General features: G+C 40.7%; 1 protein-coding gene across 1 annotated transcript in view; it reads left to right on the forward strand.

Moving 5' to 3' along the window:
* The window catches only part of LOC109937296 (sushi, von Willebrand factor type A, EGF and pentraxin domain-containing protein 1-like), an 86,409-nt gene extending 72,901 nt beyond the window's left edge, over positions 1-13,508 (forward strand). Inside the window, exons 56-63 of the mRNA XM_048611959.1 lie at positions 172-268; positions 652-725; positions 2,426-2,522; positions 3,123-3,196; positions 4,526-4,555; positions 7,866-7,950; positions 10,759-10,869; positions 12,370-13,508. Of these exons, the coding sequence (XP_048467916.1) occupies positions 172-268; positions 652-725; positions 2,426-2,522; positions 3,123-3,196; positions 4,526-4,555; positions 7,866-7,950; positions 10,759-10,843 (542 nt within the window). The 3' untranslated portion in view covers positions 10,844-10,869; positions 12,370-13,508. The remainder of the gene's footprint in view (positions 1-171; positions 269-651; positions 726-2,425; positions 2,523-3,122; positions 3,197-4,525; positions 4,556-7,865; positions 7,951-10,758; positions 10,870-12,369) is intronic.
* Positions 13,509-21,123: the final 7,615 nt, after the last annotated feature.

The following is a 21,123-nucleotide window of genomic DNA, read 5'->3' on the forward strand; positions in this document are numbered from 1 at the left end:
TTTTGGAAATAATTAATTTCCAAAATTAGAGTAACTTGGCATTGAGGGCAGGTTTTGTTGCAGCTATTCCTCTTCATGCTGAGTATCTGTAAATTGAAATGAAAAGATATTGGATATTTAGAAGGTATGTTTCATTTCTATCTCTTACTTTTACTTTTTCTTTTTGTGCAGCAATAACCTGTGGTTACCCTGGTGAGATTCTAAATGGATATTATAATGCACCAAATAAAACAGTTGGAAATAATGTTACTTTTTATTGTGACATTGGGTGAGTATTCAGTATACAAATTATTGATGGACTATATTATTTTATTATTGTGGTGAAGGCAATTTAGATGTGATCTATCTTTTGTTCTTCACATTTCTGATCATGAGTCTTCATGTTATCACAGAGTAAGCCTGATTATTTCATTGTCAAATAATGTAATTTTGCAAAAGAATACAAAAGCTGAAGTGACTTGGCAAATATTTACTGGATTGGGTGTATTTTGAGATTTGTTCTTTTTTAATTTAAATGCTTTTTTTTAAGAGAATTTGTATTGAATAGACTTTTCCTCTTTTGGACCTTAGAATTCATGGCTGGTCAGTACTCTATAATATTTTGCCAATTATGCTGAAGTTGACTGGTAACTGGTGATTTTCTATTTCTAGGTATGCAATGCTGGGTCGTGATTATCGGAAATGTACACCTGAGGGTTGGGATGGTGAGGTTCCATCCTGTGAATGTAAGTTCTGTTTCTTTCTTTAGCAAAGTGACAAATATATCTTTCCAGCCAAATGACAGAGCCACTCTCAATGCATTCTTGGAACTTTAGTTCAAATCCAAGTTTTCTTCCTGTTATAATATTTGTCCATCTTGGAGTTCTAACATCGTGGAATAGGAAGAAACAGCTGAGTAATGATTTTATTCAGCATTGCATAATAAAGAAAACTAAAAGCGTGATTTGACAAATGATCTTTTGTTAAATCAATTGTTTGTTTGAAAAATTCAATCATCTGCCTTCTGCATATGTTAATGTTGAAACATAGAAAATATATCCCCAGCTGGATACTGAAGTGGGATGCTTCATTTAAGAGGTGATGACTTTAGTGTAACTGACAGGCATGCAATTTTTGTAAATTTGGAAATCTAGGGAGTCAAAGTACTGGGTAAAGCAGAAGTGCAGACAATATCAATAGTCTGTAATTAAACCTGGCACATACTGACTTCTCCCTTCCCATCCCCATTTTATGCTCCAAGCAGTTTGTATCTGTGTTTAACTGAATTAGTTGTGTTTTTGAAGCATATGTTACCGATCAAGCAGGAGTGAAAGTAATAATTTTAGAGAGGAGTCAAAACCACAGAGACCGACTTTTATGGTTATGGTGTTGAGGTAGAGCAGTGAATCCTGTGGAACAAAAAAGTAAGTCGTCTTTGAGATGGCACAGATACCTAAAATTACTCGTTCACTTTGGTTTTCTACTTTTTTTCCTTTTTAGCCCCTAAGTATCACTTGCTTCCATTGTGGTTTGGTTGGTTCTGAAATTGTTATTAAGTCCAACGTGTGATTTGCAGACTCTACCACATTTGGAGCAGGTGGTGTTAGGACAATTGGATAAAAGAGTTATTGAGGGAGTTGTGAAGTTTCTCAGAGGCCTCAATGTCACCTCTGAATGTTTCTGATGAAGACTTTCTATGGTCACTGTTTACCACTCCCTTACTACCCATAATCAGTTGCAGCAGTGTGTGCAATCTACAAGACACACTGCAGAAATTCATTAAAGATCCTTAGGCAGTACTTTCTAAATAAGCACTTACCTTTAGAAGGACAAGGGCAGCAGATACTGGAGAACACCACCATCTGCACGTTCCCCTCCAAGTCACTCACCAACTTGACTTGGAAATAATATCGCCCTTCAGCGTCACTGGGTCAAAATGCTAGAATTCTGTCCCTAATGGCATTGTGGGTTCAGCTACAGCATATGGACTGCAGCAGTTCAAGAAGGCAGCTCACCACCACCCTCTCAGAGGCAACTAGGAATGGGCAATAAATTCCTGGCAGCCTCCGATGCCCATATCTCACAAGTGAATAATTTTTAAAACGTCTGAATTTCTGTTATCATTCTCAGACTCCTGTCACAAATGAGTTCCAAGTAGAGCAGGTGCGTCAAGAGTCTCATAAGAATGACATATCCTGCCAAGGAGAGCTGCTTTTTTTTTTTGGCATTATTGCCTTGATTCTGGGCAAGTTTTAACTGCGATAGAGTAAAAGACATAATTCTTTTAGCCATTTTGAAAAAATTCTAAAACTCAGATTCCAAAACTAATTTGCCAAACAATTACGTAATTACATGTTAAATTATCTTGCAAATTGCAATGAAAGAAATGGTGAATATGTTGATGTCTTGTGACATTTCTACCTTTACCATCATATTTTCTGTGTAGCAATTAACTGTGGTAATCCTGGCAACATTCTGAATGGATATTATATGGCACCAAATGTCACAGCTGGAAATAAAGTTACCTTTTATTGTAACGCTGGGTAAGTATTTGCTCTGTTAACTAATACATAATTTTGATGAAAGACTGTGATATTCTAATGTTTAATTACAAGACTGTTTCAGGTGGCTATATTTTTGATATTTTGCATTTCTAGTAAGTGTTTTCCATGTGAGCATGAGTCAAGCTTCCAATTCAATGCTGAGGTGGCAACTTTTTTTAAACAAAAAAGTCCTTATCAAAGTCAAGGACATACCTGCATGGGTTTGGAATATCTATTGACAGACAAAATGTTAAATGTGATACTAATGCTGAGGCCTATATGCTGAAATCAATACTAGATGACTTTATCTGCTGTGTTCCTCCAAATGCTTCAGTTATATTATAATTAGTTCCAAGGTGATGTGGCACATTATGTTCCTCCTGTAAATTTTATGTAGCTTGATCTACATCGTGTTAGCAATAGTGCAATTTTATTTGTTTACAAAAGCAGTTTTCTGCCAACCTATTCTTGCGTCTATTTGTTGATCAGTAAATAGATTTTTCCTCTCTGGACCTTTCTTATCTGGTCTGAAAACTTTACAACTTCCCCAATTAACATTCAGGTCATTGATACAAGTGATTTCCTTTTGCTTTTTCCTAGATACAAGCTGGTAGGTAGAGACTATCGGCAATGTACAGCTGAGGGATGGGATGGTGATGTTCCATCCTGTGAACGTAAGTCTTGTTGCCATTTTTTTTAAAATCAAAATTGACTGAGTTGCTAATATGTGCCAAATGCTTGAGCCACTTTCATTGATTTGTCGTGTAATGTTAGTTCACATCAAGTTCTCCAGGATTTTTGCATCTTCAAACTTTTTTGAGCTCTGAATTAGCGGAAGTAAACAATTGTTCAATGTTTTGATTCAGTCTTCCCATTAGGATGTCTAACTGTGAAATGAGAAATGACCATTTAGCTTAGTGGTTAGCATTGCTGCCTCACAGCTCCAGGGACCTGAGTTTGATTTCAGCCTTTGGTGACTGTGTTTTTGTGGAGTTTGCACATTCTCTCCACATCTGTGTGGGTTTCCATCAGGGTGCTCTGGTTTCAAGCCAAAGATATGCAAGCTAGATGGATTGGCTGTGCTAAATTGCCCTATAGTGTCCATGGATGTGCAGGTTAGATGGGTTGACCATGGTAAATTTGGAGTTATGGGGTCTTGCTGCATGACCCCAATATCTTTTCCACTTTTGAACCATCACATATGTTCTCATTTGCACACTGAACTTTGCAGTGACTTTGAGTGATCATGTGGAAAATAGATATTAATGTGATGCACAGCCAGCTAAGATAGAGACACATGAAGTAAATACATTTTAAGAGAAGGGGGGGAAACATTAGTGGAGAAGCAAACTGAAAGAGAGATGGGAGTTTAGGGGATAAGAAAGTGAGCTGTAAGTGCAAGGGCAAAACACCTGGAAGTGAAGGGCTATGTGATGTAGTTGTGAATCTATGAAACAGTAACATGCAATATCTCTTTAACTTTTGATCAGCTGAGATCCTCAGCTGAATAAACCAACATTCAGCAGAAATCATCACTTGTTGCGACATTGCTTTAAGAACTAATATGCTTATGAATCCTATCAGGATGAGTGTAAGGGTCTGAAGCTGTGTTTTTGTGATGAAGAGTACTTCTGTGAATATTCTGAGTGTTGAGTGAACCTATTTTTATATTTTCAAGTAAATTAAAACTACACTATTTACAAGTCCTGTGTGAGAGTAGTAACTTTAAGAAATCAACACAACACAGTACTGCTGATGTACAATATCTCCAATGCTACTTTTGATGCTCAGAAAACAGTGAAAGGGAATGAAGAGGCTGGATTGTTTTTTCAAAAGTTTGTTTTTTTATTCCTCATGAAATAATTGGTGATGTTTATTTAGACCTTCCATTGTGGGCTGCCATAGTGAAAGGCAAGAAAAAAATACGTTAAACTTTGGTACACAGTTTTGAGAGTCATTAATTTGTCTATGTTATTAACTTGGTCTCTTTTAAAACCTTACAGCACAAAGTGCACTTGTAGGAATGACTACCGGTAAGTAGGATAAACAGATAACACAAATGTTATTAGCTGCACTGAAGTGCTTTTATTTAGTATTTAATGACATCTGATAATCAAAATTATACATTTTAAAACATAATTACTGAATTAGTGTTCCGAGTGCTCAAACTAGTGAATATATAAATGTTTGTTTAGAACAATTATTAATGAGGCTTTAATACTTTTTAGAAGTGAGCTTTTCAAATCTTTGTTCTGGTTTTCCTTAGTAAGTTAAGCTTTGAGCCAGCTGTTGCATTACTGACACCTTATGTGCCTAATGAACAATGTAGGATAAAATTCATTGTATCGTTTGAAAATGATTGATTAATAATCCTCATGCTGGATTTAAAGACAACTTTTTTTTTCCACGCCATTCAGCTTGCCTACTTTAAAACTGGCGCATGTGTGTTTAACTGACTTGTTTTAATAAAAATAGATTTCTTAAGTTGTTACATTTAACTGTCTTTCAAAGCTCTTATTTTTATTAATTAGTTTCATCCAAGTTCACATATACATTCATGAAATGGAAGACTGTTTCTGGTTCCTACAGGTTATCTTGAAGACTATTTTATAAAGTTACCCGTATGTTTTAGAATAATGTCCAGTGAACTGTATACTTTAATTTAAATTACCCTTGATAATAAGAAAAATGGAACTCCTCCTTAAAGAGAAAAATAGAAGAACCTGTTGAAACCAGAACTGAAATAATGAATAAACAACATGAAATTCAGAAGGGAAAGATTTACTCCTTTGCTCCCACTCCTGAAGCTGCCCCCCAGAAGAACACAGTCACATATTGGCATTTTCATCAGGATGCACCCATAATTGGCCTGGAGGTGGGCTTGTAACCCAATTAAGGGCAGATGGGCTATCAAAATTGGAGGGCCAATCAGGTCTTCCAATTTGAAAGGAACAACATGCTGCAGTTAAAGGGAATTAAAGGAGAGGTTGCTTCAAGATGGAGGTATCCTCTCTCTTTCTTCTGGCTTTTTCCTATATTTATGATATTTTGATACTGTTGGAAGATTACCTTTGCATAAGTTTTTTTTTTAATATGACTGCTAGATACTCTTCGTAATGCTAATCCTCCCTATTTATCTGGCTGGGGACTAGGACTGCATGCTGATTTGTCTTCACCACAGTGATAGTTTGGCGCACAAGCCCTGTGGTGTGACATGAATCCAACTTAAATCCTGAATATGGAGACAGAAATGTTACCAAGTAGGAGATGACCTCCCTCCAACCTCCTTACATTTTAATTTTAAGAATGGTCCTCACAGTTGAGCCACCATTTTTGAGCAGGGTACCCTTCTGGAGTCAGACAAATAAGGAGAGTATCTAAGCCTGCCTGGACAACTAGCCTGAAGCATGCAGCAAAGAAGTTTTCATCCAGTCACCCAAACTGGCTGCTCCCGTTGTTGGAATGGAAAACCAAAAGAATAATTGCCAAAAGTTAAGAAGAATAGTGTAGCAGACATATTTAGAAGACTTTAAGTTAAATCCATAATAACACAGCAGTCCTTCCCGGTTTATCAGTAAACATTTTCATTAGTCTGGAGTTTGTTGGGTGAGTGGAGACAAGTGCTGGTGACAGTGAGCAATCAGTGGAATTCTGCAAGTTGTGATCTATCGCTTCCTGCTGTGCTATGAGCAATCTGCCCCAGTGTCAGTAATTATTGAAATCCTGAAGAACATCTTCTTTTCCATACTCAAGTTCCCTTTGGAACCCCATTAAACAGTTTTATATCTTGGTCAGTCAGTAATCACTATTGCTGAACAACCAACCTGAAAAATTACTTCATATTAATATAGAAGTCTTTAATATTTAACACTTGTGATATTTAAGTTTTGCAGGCTAAATTTTTGAAAGGTTTTCTCCTCATTTTTCAATTTCACCCTTTTACTTTAAATGTTTTTCCCAATTTTTTTTTTTTTGTTTTTCTTAAAGTAAATTTCTTAGAATGGTGGGCGTGTGGAATACGCTGCCAGCAGTGGTAGTGGAGTCAGATATTTTAGAGACTTTTAAGCAACTCTTGGATAGGCACATGGAGGATAGTAAAATGTTGGGTATGCAGGGTAGATCTTAGTAGGATGATAGGTCGGCACAACATCATGGGCCGAAGGGCATGTACTGTACTGTACTGTTCTATGTTCTAAAACTTTCAAATTATTTTGCTTTTAAATGTTTTCATTTCCTGAATGACTAAGAATTTTTCACTGTAATTGATTAGATTGATGACAACAATGACCCCCATGCTGGGAATTGCATCAAAGAATTCAACAGTGCACTTCTCATTGAGAGACAGTTCTCAACCACAGAGATTGCGGGATCTCTTGCCAGAGCTTTCTCTGATGTTAATGGCACATGCCTTTGCTTTGCTACTGAATGCAAAATCCAGGGTCTAAAATACCATGCTTGCCTAATTTTTTTTATTTGCTTCTATCTTACTATGATGTGTCTCTAAGCAAGAATCTCACCAACTTTATCCTTGTAATCTCAAGACAGTGTTAGTTAGGACTTTTCCTTAGGTTCACTGCAGCTGTACCTTGAGCTCTTTCAATCATTTAGCAAGATACCAGAGAATATTCCACAACTAACATATGACCAAATATAGAAAAGGAGATAAATTAAGGAAGTGCTTACTGTCTTGAAGTATGTGCTTTATCTTTGAACACTTTTTGTGTAACTTTTTGTTTTTGCTGAAGCAACAAATAAGCATCCATTCAAGCAACTATTAGGCAAATTTGTCAGGATGTGTTACAGGCAGTGAATCTGGTGCCACTTCCACTAATACAGAAAATTAGCCTTCTAATATTGCAATGCAAAACTTTCATAATTACTGTCCTTGTATTTCCCAAGAATAAAGGCTTGTCGTTTATTCTATGTATTAATAAGGGTTAGAAAGGGAGGGATTTTTCCACTTCATATACTAGCAATCTCTGTTCATTAATGTTAGCTTAAAAAAAGAGAAAAATATAACCCACATTGCTTAATTTTATAGACTAGATATATTCAGCAATATCTTATGTGAAACTATACATTTCTCTCAGTTGTATAGTTTTTGATAGAGTTTATTTTATTAAATCCAGCTATATGAATGAAATTTTACAGGAAGTTAAAATCTATAAAGTGGTGCTAATATAGCAGTATTTGGAATTGAAATGTGTTCAATTTAAGAAAATGTTTCCAGTTTAAGAAATGTTCCAACTTTTTTAAAAAAACTGGTTGAGGAATCTCTACTTTTAAGTATCCATGGGTTTATTTCTAATTGAAACATTGTGTATCTTATGCATTTTTTTTAAGGAATTAACATGGGTGTTGTTGCTGTCCTTGGCTTCATTTTTTGTGTTGTGTGCTATTATCGAAAACGATTATCATCAAACAAAGGGTAAGATGGTTTCCTATTTGTTAAATAGTTTCGTATTTTCAAAAAAGCTATCCAGTAACATTTTTTAAATCTTTATTCCACCCCTTTCCTCATTTACTATTCCAATCTGCCCCTCCTGTTCCTGAATCTCCCACCCACCCACCTGCTACCCTGCAACACAAATTTTTTTGTTTTGTTTTGTTTTCTTGTTGAACTTTACTTGATGCCAGGGAGAAAATATACCTAACAAATGCAGTTTTTCCATGTTAAAAACTCAGCTAAGAGACCAGTTTGAAAACTTTGACATTCGGCCATCACTTTCTTTACTTGAGCAGGGCCATTGATTAGTAGTACCCTAAAGCCAGTGGATTGAATCTTGTGCAATAGTGAGTCATTTGGGAAAATGTTTTGAGATTGGAAAAATAAGATTCCCAACATTGGGCCTATTCTTCAATGTTCCATCCGAGGTTCTAACGATCTGACGAGGATGTCGTTAGTGAGCGACGAAGGGCCTGTTTGCAGGCATTAACACCTCAATATTACTTAAGCTTGCTTCATTTATACAGTTTACTATTTTCTTGGGCATTGGGGAGAATTGCAGTGTAACTCACAGCAAGAAAGTCTGAGCAGATATAAAATGAGTGCTGGAGAATCTCAGCAGGTCAGACAGCATGTGTAGAGAGAGAAACAGTTAATGTTTTGAGACTGGTATGACTCTTCTGTGGAACTGGTTCTGATGCTGCCAAACTGACTGTTTGTCCAGCACTATTTGTTTTTATTTCAAATTTTCAGCATCTGCCATAATTTAATTCTATTTAAGTCTGAGCAGCTACCTGGCAGCTCCAGCTCCCAGTTTGATTGTAACATAACACTCTAATGGAACTGAATCATTTGCTAGAGCAAGACTTGTGAACTGAGGGGCTGGGTGGTCATCTAATCCCTGTGGCCGTCAAGATGACAGCTGTGTAGAATTTTTGTCATTATCTGCTTCCAAGAACGCACTGGGACCTGTATGAATTGCTGAATCTTCATTGCAAAGATCTATCAAGGCTGTTAGCGATGCAGTTTATGCTGGATCACAGCACATACCACTTTTTCATGTTTCCTCATGATGAGGTCAGTGCTGGACCTCAAGCTGTAGGCTTTGCCAATGTAGCTTTCTTTCTTCCATGTGCAGATCCCTATAGATTATTCTTGTAGCATTAAGAGAGCAATGTCCTAATGTGACAGACTTCATCATTAAAAAGTTTGCTACTCGGTCAATGTACAAGTCATTTGTGATCATCAGTACCATATCTCAGAAATCTGCAACATGTATCTTGGATCTACCATGTTGTCTATATACTTGACAACTCTTGGGCTCCTGTTTCATTCTAAGGCCAGGTCTTAAAAGAATGGCTGCAGGGAATAAAGGCCTACCCTCTGCAATCCTATCTGATATCTCCCTTGTGCAATCCCCTAACTGAGGCCAAATTTAGATAATACAGCTCATTCTTCAGCTAGGTCTGTAGGGAAACAGACAAAACAACTCCTGAAGATGAGGTTTCTCTGCTTGTATTGGTCTGGGGGATTGGTTGTGCGGGGCGCGGGGGCAGTGGTCATTGCATTACACTGCAGACACAGTTGCTATGTAATCCTTGCATGTTATTGCTCTGCACAACTGGAACAGGCAGAGAGAAGATGTGATGAGAACTGAACAGTTGGGAAAGCAGCTGCAGTCTTCCAAGGAAAAAGATGATGACATTGAGTGGGCGTAACATCATTCAGCATGATAGAACAGTGCAACTTTTGGTGCATTGAGCCATACAGGATTTAACTGACACCTGCTTCTAATAGATGTAAGCTAGGTGATCATTCATTAACCACAAATTTGTTCGTCAAAATGCAAGCAGCCCCTCTTTAGTACGAGAAACAAATGCAGCTTCTTTTGTTTTTTTTTGTTACTTCACTTTAACTGTTCAATAAAAGTGAACTTTTAACAACTGTTTGAAGACTTTACAACATGATGTTGCCATATTTCGACACTAACAAGATGATATGCTATGCTAAGTGATTACAGAAAGAGTACAACTCCAGACAGTTCCAAGAGTATAACATGAAGGATATATAATCTCTGCAGCTTTACTTTTGTAGCTGTATTACAATGGCAGTTGACCAAACAGACAGATGATGTAAAGACAGACTACATTTGATTATGATCTACTATTTTCAATGAAATGTCACCTGTATACCCTCAGAGGCTTTTATTTTCTTTCATTTCCCTTCCATTATATCTTCTGTGAAGGGCAATTCCTGGCTGGCAGCTTGATTTTCATGCAAAGCTGGGCTTTAAGTTTGGTCCCAGTGGCACTCTGAAAGATCCCAGCAATGGCAAGTACTTCAGGTGCTGGTAAACTCATGATAACACAGCTGTAGAAATGTAGATCATGCATAGATGAGCATCAAGCAAAGGAAACCCACCATGAATTCCTGGAAATTGACACTTTTTTGATTTTTGGTAAAATTAAGCTTCATGGATTTTAATTTGATTAGTAAATATAAATTAAACATTGAACCGTAATGCTTACTAGATTTTTCCCATGGCTGAAAATGACAAGCTCCATATGAGTATGATGTTGCTGACTGTCAGAATTGATCAATTTATTTTGCAACAATTACTTTTGCCTCGATGAATGAATATGAAGAATTTCAATTAACTTAACCTACTTAAATAAAGTGGTGCGTTTTGCTTTCTGCATTAAGTTTTTATAGTCTTTTGCTAATGTACACTAATACACAAAAAATTGTATAATCATATTTTAATCTATGCATATCATGTATCCTTTTTAGGGAATATTACCTTGCCAGCAGTGTTCCCATGAGCTCACCCGATAACCAAATGTCTCATTCTGAATCCTGTAATCGTCCAGTATAATTGTTGACGATTTCAAATTATAAAAGGTAAATCTTTGTGTAATTTTGTTTCACAAACTGTTCTGTGCTGTTAGTGATCTTGTGGTTGTGTTAAAGTATTTAGGTTTGAGCATATATGGGAATTTTTGAATTTTTACTGACCTGTGTGACCCTAATTCTCCATTCCTATATTGCTAAACATTATTTATCGATTACTTTCAGACATCTTAATTGGTGACCAAGAGTAGGGTGCAGGTGGAGTTTTGTATACCGTCCTAGTTTTATGTTAGACCATAATAAAGACCATAAGAAATGGGAACAAAAATAGGCTGCCATTCACTAGGATCATGGGTGATTGACATTCTGCATGTCCACTTTCCTACATTTTCCCCATAACCCTTGATTTCCCCTACTGATTAATAAACTATCTATCTCCGCCTTAAATATACTTTGCCCCCATAGCATCTCTATGGCAAGGACTTCCATAGATTCTGAAATTCCTTCTCATCTCAGTCTTAAATTAGTGCTTCTTTTTTATTATTAGAGTAAATCCACTGGTCCTAGATTCTCCCATGACTGAGACATATTTGCTCTCTCAAATTGAGGAAAGATTTGGTGTTACTATTGGGTTTAACCATTTTAAAAGTCAGTTAAATAGTCATCACACAAATAAAGAATTTACCTTCATATTTCAAGCTCTTCCTGGCTATTCCAATACTACTGCAGCTTGCATAATCTTGCTATTTTCCATTATTAAGTATCAACTACTTAGACTTTTGGTTTGTTTTTCGTTTCCCAATAGATCGAGACTAAAGAGCTCTTTATTCAAAATATAGCCCTCCACAGTCTCCCCTCAAAAGCAATTCAAAGGACATATGTTTAATCCTTATCTGCTGTGAAGAAAATTTGGAACTGCACCCAACAACGATAACATTTTTAATAAAACAATTTGAATTTCTTTTTTGGAAACCGATGCAGTACCTTCTACAATGCATAATCGAAAGAAAGATATTTCTTTGGGCACTTAGGATTGTTTGGAAAGTTGTTATTGTGAAAATTATGTGCAATTTTACATTTATTTTAATACATCTTTGCCACTTAGTCACTGTATTGTTTCCAAAAAGGATCAGGTTTGAGCTGTAAACAAAATAAAACAAAGAACTGTGGATGCTGAAAATCAGAAATTGCTGGAAAATCTCAGCAGGTTTGGCAGCATCTGTGGAGAGAAAGCAGAGATAATGTTTCAGGTCCAGTGATCCTTCTTTAGGACAAAACAGAACAGACCTTTCTCCTCCTGTTCTGAGAAAGGGTTACTGGACCTGAGACATTAACTCTGCTTTCTCTGCACAGATGCTGCCAGACCCGTTGAGTTTTTCCAGCAATTTCTGATTTTGTTTCAGACTTGAGCTGGTTGACTTCCTTTGAAAAATGTCCAGCCCAGTAACTGACTTCTCACTGCTTTACAAAATAAGTTATTTGAAGTTAGATATGAAACGGCATTCGGTACTTGACATAAACTTACAGCAGCTTATCACCTTTTTAACATAGATGGATGTGTGTGTGTTTTCAACGTCCTGAAGATATGAGAAATGGCAGACTTTATATATGTTACCAATACAAAAGCAAAATACTGTGGATGCTGGAGATTTGAAATAAAAAGCGTGCTGGAGAAACTCAGCAAGTCTGGAACGTGTGGCAAGAGAACCAGAAAGCGTTGTTTTTAAAAAAACTGTATATGTCATTCCAGATTTTAAAATAAATTTGTAAAACTTGTTTACAGAATCTCTTTTTTTTTGTTTGTATTTTAATATTATTTTCTGTTGGTTCAGGCAGTTTCTTTTCACTTTAACAATTAGCATATATTTTGGGCATCCACATGCTCTAAGCAGTCTTTGAATTTCATTTGTGATAACCCACTATTTAAATATCTGATATTTTTCAACAGTAAATATAATGGAAGCACTTACATATCCTATTGGCTGACTCATTTTTCAAAACCTGAAGTCCTATCATGTTTCCATGGTAACAATGCATCAAACTGGTGCTACTGGGCTCAGTAAAATGGCATGTCTTCTTTTATAAAACAATAAGTACAAATTATTTGAGACGGTTGTTTTATCAGCTGATAAGAAACCCATTCTACCTTTCTTAGGGAAGGCCCACTAAATCACACATGAATCAGGTAATGGCAAAGCTAAAGTAACTATCGCAGCTCCAAGTGAATCTTTAAGACACAACTTTACATTAATTCAATTTAAAAGTTTTAATTATCAGGGCTATCATCTCAGCAGATCATGCCTAGTTGCGAAAGCAATATATATGCTGGCAGAATATGGATATTAATCTGTGCTAATACAATAAGAATTTCCAGACATTTTTGTAAAATTCTTTCATATCATATTAATGCCACTGGCAATGCCATAGATTGCCCATCTTGAAGTGTCATTGAGGTAATACAATTTCTATCACCTCAAATGCTTCCATGCTTTTATCTTGCAATAAAACTGAATAGACATTAATGGTTTTATTATGGTAATGAAGTATGGAGATAATGCTTTTTTGACATCTGCACCTAAATGCCAAATCACTATGTATTTCCGTATCATTCAACCTTCCTCAATTCAAGGTATAAGACAGTCTTGAAAATGTCTACGGGGATAGTAGGAACTGCAGATGCTGGAGAATCCGAGACAACAAGGTGCAGGGCTGGATGAACACAGCAGGCCAATCTGCTTGGCCTGCTGTGTTCATCCAGCCCTGCATCTTGTTGCCTTGAAAATGTCTACAATGTGTCTTGCATTTCTGCTTTAATTTTCATAAGGTTTTTGCTTTAATGCTTAAAAACATGAAAACAGCATAAAAATTCATGTTGTTTAAAAATGCAGTTATGTTTTAAAGTCATAAATCTGAGGATATTTGTTTTGTACCAAATGTTAGATTAGCAGGTATCTTTTATGACATTTTACTTGCATTCTATTTTAGTCTACCTTGCTGTTATATTAAAAGGATTTGAATAATTAATAGACACATCTGGGTTATGTATACATTGGTTTTGTGAACAAACATTTAAATAAAACGTGTTGTATCCTTTTTATTAAATTGTGACCTCTATTTATTTTCCACTGAAATAATCATTCTGAACAATACTTTTTTTTTTTAAAATCCTCCATTAAAGCTTCTTTGATTCCTATCAAGAAATATATGATCACTTCCTTGATATGTGGAAAACAATGTGCAGAATCTTCCCATTTTTGGGCAGTGTCACTTGAGTTTCATAGAGTTCCTCTCATTGAGGTCTAGTGAGTATTCTCAGGTGATAGTTTCAAATTCACCTCAAAACTACTTACCCTGTTCCTAGGCACCCTTCTCATCTGATGCTACCAGTCATTGTAGCTGTAAGTTCACAACACTGACCAGATATGTTGAGATAGTAAAATGTCCCTAGTACCGGCACCATATCTAAAAGGCTATTGTGCACCCATCAAGCGCTGGGATATGGAGCTGTCCTGCACAGTCATATATTTACCACAGTGTCGAGGGGAAGTTGTCACTCCACCCTTCATGGCCCAAATGAATATCCAGCAATGCAGTTCTCCACTTTACCAAGGTCCATCTTCAACAATCTCACACTAACCCTATCTCTGTACCCACCTCCCATCAAGGCTCCTATTCTGCCACTGGCCACCTCACCAATTGTCTCCCAGCTGCACCAACTAAACAACTATGCTATTCACATTCATCTCACTGCATCCCCTCCTTTGCTTGTTTCAGGAGATAACAGCACATAACAGGTCTGACAGGGTCGGAATGGTTCGTGGGTTGCCTAGCATTCAGCCTCTCACCCACTAAGACGAGAGCATCTTGACATTGGCCAGAGATGATGTGTGGGGACCTGTCCTGTGAAGATGTTGAACTATCCATGAGTTAGCAACAATAAAAAGCTTTGTACGGTACTGTGCCAGTCCCTTAATACCCCCAAGTTGCATTTCATCCATACATCACAACCTTTACTGCTTGGTCATAATATTCTCTCTTCTGTATCTCACATGTACCAATAGGTACCAATGCCCACAGCAGCAGCAGTCAAGAGGGTCACCCCACATGATATTGTCACTTCCACGTCTGAGGCAGAGAGCCAGGATACGTCAGGGGAAGCATCAGAAAGCCTGTTTCCTGCATCCCACACCAGCCTAGATACTGACGCTGCTGTGCGTAATTTTAGTAGCTTAGGTTTAGGAGTACTGCCATTTCTCTGCAGCTGACTGAGGAAGAAATGCCCTGGGTCCTTGGCACTGTTGGAGACTATGCGTTTTTTTTTCTGCCCAAGGCAGGAGAGAACCTCACAATGTCAGCAATTAAGGCAAAAAGGATCTCTGGTTGCTTGACCAGACCTGCAATGCTAATCAGCTACACTGCAGGACAGATTTCCCTCATCCCGCCTGCAGATATTGAGACTGCAACTGCGTATCCTCCCGATTTCCTCACCCATGCATCTATGAGTGTGTATCTGCTTACCTTCCCACCACCCAGCCCGAGTCATATTAGGTTGATATGCCAGTTTTGGAACTTGAATTAAGGGTGCTGCTCACTGTTGACGATTCCCCTCATGCTTCACCCATCTCCCTCTTATCCTGTAACGTGTTCCAATGGGGAATCTTCAACTCCCTGTGCACAACTCCCCGCTATGCTGCCAGAAGTCCATGGTGGTCCAGAGTAGAGCTGCAGGCTGGAGTCACCAGATACAAAATGCTGATTTCTATATCGGGAATTCTCAGTTTCTAATTTCTATCCAGCCTGTGATTACAATGGCAGCTTGCATAATAATGAGGTGTGATTTGGTGTTAAAAAGGCTGCTTACTTGCAATAATCCTACTCAACAGGCATCTTGCCACTCCCTAATGACAATCTTGTCTCAATGCCCAGAACATAGTTGGAAAATGTAACTTGTTGCTCTGAACTGAAGAAAGGCCTTACTGGACTTCTCATGCATCTCTTCTAGATTTCCTACCATAACCCACATTGCTTTAGGACTTCAGCATAGCAAGGAATTGGTACCGAACACCCTAAAAAACTGAGCCATATAAATAACAAGCGGGACAGAACACCAATGCTTCACTGGAGGTGCACGGACAATATTACCTAGCAGGGTGATGAAACATTTGTAACCAAACCCACCGGCTTGGCGAGCATGTCTACAACATTTACCAATTACCACAGTGGGATGGAATCCATGTCTATAGAACATTGGACGAGGATTCTGGACACTAACTTCCCTGTATATATTCCTTGCACATATTCATAGTCAGTCCCTAGATCTTGCACTCTAGCTCGATCATTTCTAGTTCAGATATGGCTATTTATGATCACTTTCTTGTTTCCCCTCTTTAATCACAATCTCATCCTCCCATCTAAACTCCCATTTTATTCTGTAGCTGCTGCTTGACAAAGCACCCCAAGTTATTTGCAATGTCTCTTTGAAATTCACAATGTTGTACTCTGCCCGCCCCCCCACCATCGTCCATAACATTTTCCCTCAGTTTAACCACATTCTGACTTCCACCTTTGATCACCTTCTACTCAATAACACCCTTATTTTCAGCCCAGAGAATCTTGGACGTCTACAAATACACAGGACCGATAAGAAGGATAGGCTTTTACCACATGCAAAGGAGCAAATCAAGTGTCCATAGTGGAATCTAGAATGAAGTTAAGAAAGCAGTTTGGAGAGTAAAGAGGGGCCATGAATAAACACTGGAGGGTAAGACTATATAGAAGACCCAAGATTTAAGTATAGTAAGGGGAAGAGGCTAACCAGGGAAAATGTAGAGGCCATTAAGGATCCAGGGGACAATCTGTAAATGGAACCAGAGCACACTGGCATATTGTTGAACAAGTGGTTCAAATTTGTCTGCATTCAGGAACAGGAGGATAAAGGTACAAAATTCAGGAAGATGGACTGAGATTATTGAATAGATTGGCATAGGAACTAAGGAGGCATTGGAGGTTTTCCTGATACATCTTACATCCTTACTCTGTTAATTCGAAAATATTCGGACTTGAACAATTAGGAGTGACAACTTCAGCTGGACCAACTAATGTGTGGGGTTCTGCTCACCTGTTTCAAAACTGCAAAATGATCCCAAAATTCAAAGATAAACCTCGACATCTTTTCTCCACCGTACACTGTCTCCTTTTACGCTCTTCCCTATCCTCCCCAAATACCTCCAACTAAATGCAAGGAACTTAAAACTCTTTCTGTCAGTAAAGTTGAGGTCTCCTGTTCAGCTACCTCTGATGCTTCCCTCCCTTCCGTTGAGTGTTAAACCACACTTCACCCAAGATTTCCCACACCTCTTTCAGTTTCTGTTGCTTTGGAATTTCATTGAGAAAAAGGAATTGCGGGTTTCCAGTTAAGATTTCACTTGTCAGTCAGTCCAGAGCACTTTATTTAAAAAAAAGTGAAACAACACGTAAATTATAAAAAAAAAGTCTGTCATAGTAAAGGGTAGAGCTGGATGAACACAGCAGGCGAGGCAGTATCAGAGGAGCAGGAAAGCTTACGTTTCGGGTCTGGACCTTTCTTCAGAAATGGGGGAGGGGAAGGGGGCTTCAAAATAAATAGAGAGAAGGGGAGGCGATGATGGAAGGTGGTTAGAGGAGCAGATAGGTGGAGAGAAGACAGACACGTCAAGGAGGTGGGGATGAACCAATAAAGGTGAGTGTAGGTAGGGAGTTGGGATAGGGGTTGGTCAGTGAGGAGGGAGGGGCAAGTAGGTGGGAGGGAAGACAGACAGGTCAAGGAGGTGGGCATGAGGCTAGTCAGTAGGAGGTGGGGGTGGGGGTTGGTCAGTGAGGTGGGAGGAGCAGATAGGTGGGAGAAAAGACGGACAGGTCAAGGAGGGGGAACGAAATGGCTGGTCTTGGGAAGAGGTTGGAGGTGGGGAGATTTTGAAGCTTGTGAAGTCCACATTGAGACCATTGGGCTGCAGGGTTCCCAAGCGGAATATGAGGTGCTGTTCCTCCAGCCTTCGGGTGGCTTCGTTGTGGCACTGGAGGAGGCCCAGGATGGACATGTCGTCCAAGGAGTGGGAGGGGGAGTTGAAGTGGTTCACGACTGGGAGGTGTTGTCGTTTGTCACGAACTGAGCGTAGGTGCTCCACAAAGCGGTCTCTAAGCCTCCGCTTGGTTTCCCTGATGTAGAGGAGGCCACATCGGGAACAGCGGATACAATATACCACGTTAGCAAATGTGCAGGTGAACATCTGTTTAATGTGGAAGGTTTTCTTGGGGCCTGGTATGGAGGTGAGGGGGGAGGTGTGGGGGGAGGTGTAGCACTTCCTGCGGTTGCAGGGAAAAGTGCCAGGGGTGGTGGGGCCAGTAGGGAGTGTGGAGCGGACGAGGGAGTCACGGAGAGAGCGGTCCCTCTGGAAGGCAGATAAGGGTGGGGAGGGAAATATATCCTTGGTAGTGGGGTCAGATTGCAGGTGGCGGAAGTGGTGGAGAATGATGCATTGAATCCGGAGGTTGATGGGGTGATACGTGAGGACAAGGGGAATTCTGTCTTTGTTGTTATTGCGGGGAGGGTGTGTGAGGGCTGAAGTGCAGGAAACACGAGGGATGCGGTCGAGGGCGTCTTCGACCACTGTGGAATGGAAATTGTGGTCCTTGAAAAACGAGGACATCTGGGATGTCCGTGAGTGGAATGCCTCAGCTTGGGAGTAGATGCGGCGGAGGCGAAGGAATTGGGAATAGGGGATGGTATTCTTGCAGGAAGGTGGGTGAGAGGAAGTGTATTCTAGGTAGCTGCGGGAGTCAGTGGGCTTGAAATAGATATCAGTTTCCAGGTGGTTACCACAGATGGAGACAGAAAGGTCCAGGAAGGAGACAGAGGTTATCAGAGATGGTTCAGGTGAACTTCCGGTTGGGGTGGAAGGTGTTAGTAAAGTGGATGAACTGTTCGAGCTCCTCATGGGAACACGAGGCATCGCCGATACAGTCATCGATATAATGGAGAAAGAGGTGGGGAATGGGGGCCAGTGTAGCTGCGGAACAGGGACTGTTCCACGTATCCTACAAAGAGGCAGGCATAGCTTGGGACCATACGGGTACCCATGGTCACCCCTTGTGTCTGTAGGAAGTGGGAGGAGTTGAAGGAGAAGTTGTTAAGGGTAAGGACGAGTTCGGCTTAGCGGATAGGGGTGTCAGTGGAGGGGGACAGGTCGGGCCTGTGGGAGAGGAAGAAGCGGAGGGCTTTTAGGCCGTCTGCATGGGGAATGCAAGTATATAGGGACTGGACATCTGTGGTGAAGATGAGGTGTTGAGGACCAGGGAATTGGAACTTTTGGAGGAGGTGGAGGGCGTGGGTGGTGTCACGGACATAGGTGGGGAGTTCCTGGACTGGGGGGAGAAAATGGAGTCGAGATAAGTGGAGATAAGTTCGGTGGGGCAGGAGCAGGCAGAGACAAGGGTCAACCAGGGCAGTCGGGTTTATGGGTTTTGGGAAGGAGATAGAAACGGGCGGTGCAGGGTTGGGGAACGATGAGGTTGGAGGCTGTGGGTGGGAGGTCACCTGAGGTGATGAGTTTATGGATAGTCTGGGAGATGATGTTTCGGTGGTCAGGGTTGGGGTCATGATCAAGGGGGCGATAGGAGGAGGTGTCAGAGAGTTGGCACCTGGCCTCAGCGACGTAAAGGTCAGTGCGCCATACCACAACTGCGCCTCCCTTGTCTGCGGGTTTTATAGTGAGGTTAGGGTTGGAGCGGAGGTCTGCACGTTCTGTGGGGGAGAGGTTGGAGTGGGTGAGAGGGTTGAAGAGGTTGAGGCGATTGATGTTACGACGGCAGTTGGAGATGAAGAGTTCGAGGGAGGATAGGAGGCCTTCAGGTGGTGTCCAGGAGGAAGCGGTGTATTGGAGGCGAGAGACGGGGTCAGTAGAGAGGGGGGTTAGTCTCGCGATTAAAGAAGTAAGCATGGAGGCGGCGGAAAAACTGTTCGATGTCCAGGCATGAGCAGTATTCATTGATGTTCGGGTGGAGGGGGATAAAGGTGAGTCCTTTACTGAGGACTGACCGTTTTTCCTTAGTAAGGGGGAGGTCTGGGGGGACGGTGAAGACCCAGCAGGGCTGGGGGCTGGTGTTTGCTGTGGGGGCGGTGGGCGGAGTGGAGTCGGCGTCAGCCAGAGCGGCTTCAGTGGTGGGCAGAGTGGCGTCGGAGGTGGGCAGAGTGGCGTTTGTTTTTTCCAGGTGAACTTAAGGTTGGGGTGGAAGGTGTTAGGAAAGTGGATGAACGGTTCGAGCTCCTTGTGGGAGCACTAGGCAGCGCCAATACAGTCATCGATATAATGGAGGAAGAGGTGGGGCTTGAGGCCAGTGTAGCTGTGGAAGAAGGACTGTTCCACGTATCCCACAAAGAGGCAGGCATAGCTTGGGCCCATGCGGGTACCCATGGCCACCCCTTTTGTCTGTAAGAAATGGGAGGAGTTGAAGGAGAAGTTGTTAAGGGTATGGACGAGTTCAGTTAAGCGGATAAGGGTGTCGGTGGAGGGGGACTAGAATACACCTCCTCTCACCACCTTCCTGCAAGAATACCATCCCCTATTCCCAATTCCTTCGCCTCCGCCGCATCTAGTCCCAAGCTGAGGCATTCCACTCACGGACATCCCAGATGTCCCTGTTTTTCAAGGACCACAATTTCTATTCCACAGTGGTCGAAAATGCCCTCGACCGCATCCCTCGCATTTCAGCCTTCACACACCCTCCCCGCAATAACAACAAAGACAGAATTCCCCTTGTCCTCACATATCACCCCATCAACCTCCAGATTCAACGCATCATTCTCCACCACTTCCGCCACCTGCAATCTGACCCCATTACCAAGGATATACTTCCATCCCCACCCTTATCTGCCTTTCAGAGGGACCGCTCTCTCCGTGACTCCCTCATCCGCTCCACACTAGCCCCAACACCCCTGGCACTTTTCCCTGCAACCGCAGGAAGTGCTACACCTGCCCCTACACCTCCCCCCTCACCTCCATCCCAGGCCCCAAGAAAACCTTCCACATTAAACAGATGTTCACCTGCACATCTGCTAATGTGGTATATTGTATCCGCTGTTCCCGATGTGGCCTCCTCTACATCAGGGAAACCAAGCGGAGGCTTAGAGACCGCTTTGTGGAGCACCTACGCTCAGTTCGAGACAAACGACAACACCTCCCAGTGGCGAACCACTTCAACTCCCCCTCCCACTCCTTGGACGACATGTCCATCCTGGGCCTCCGCCAGTGCCACAACGAAGCCACCCGA

The sequence above is a fragment of the Rhincodon typus genome, chromosome 25 (genome assembly GCF_021869965.1).
Source record: "Rhincodon typus isolate 14 chromosome 25, sRhiTyp1.1, whole genome shotgun sequence".
NCBI lineage: Eukaryota > Metazoa > Chordata > Chondrichthyes > Orectolobiformes > Rhincodontidae > Rhincodon > Rhincodon typus.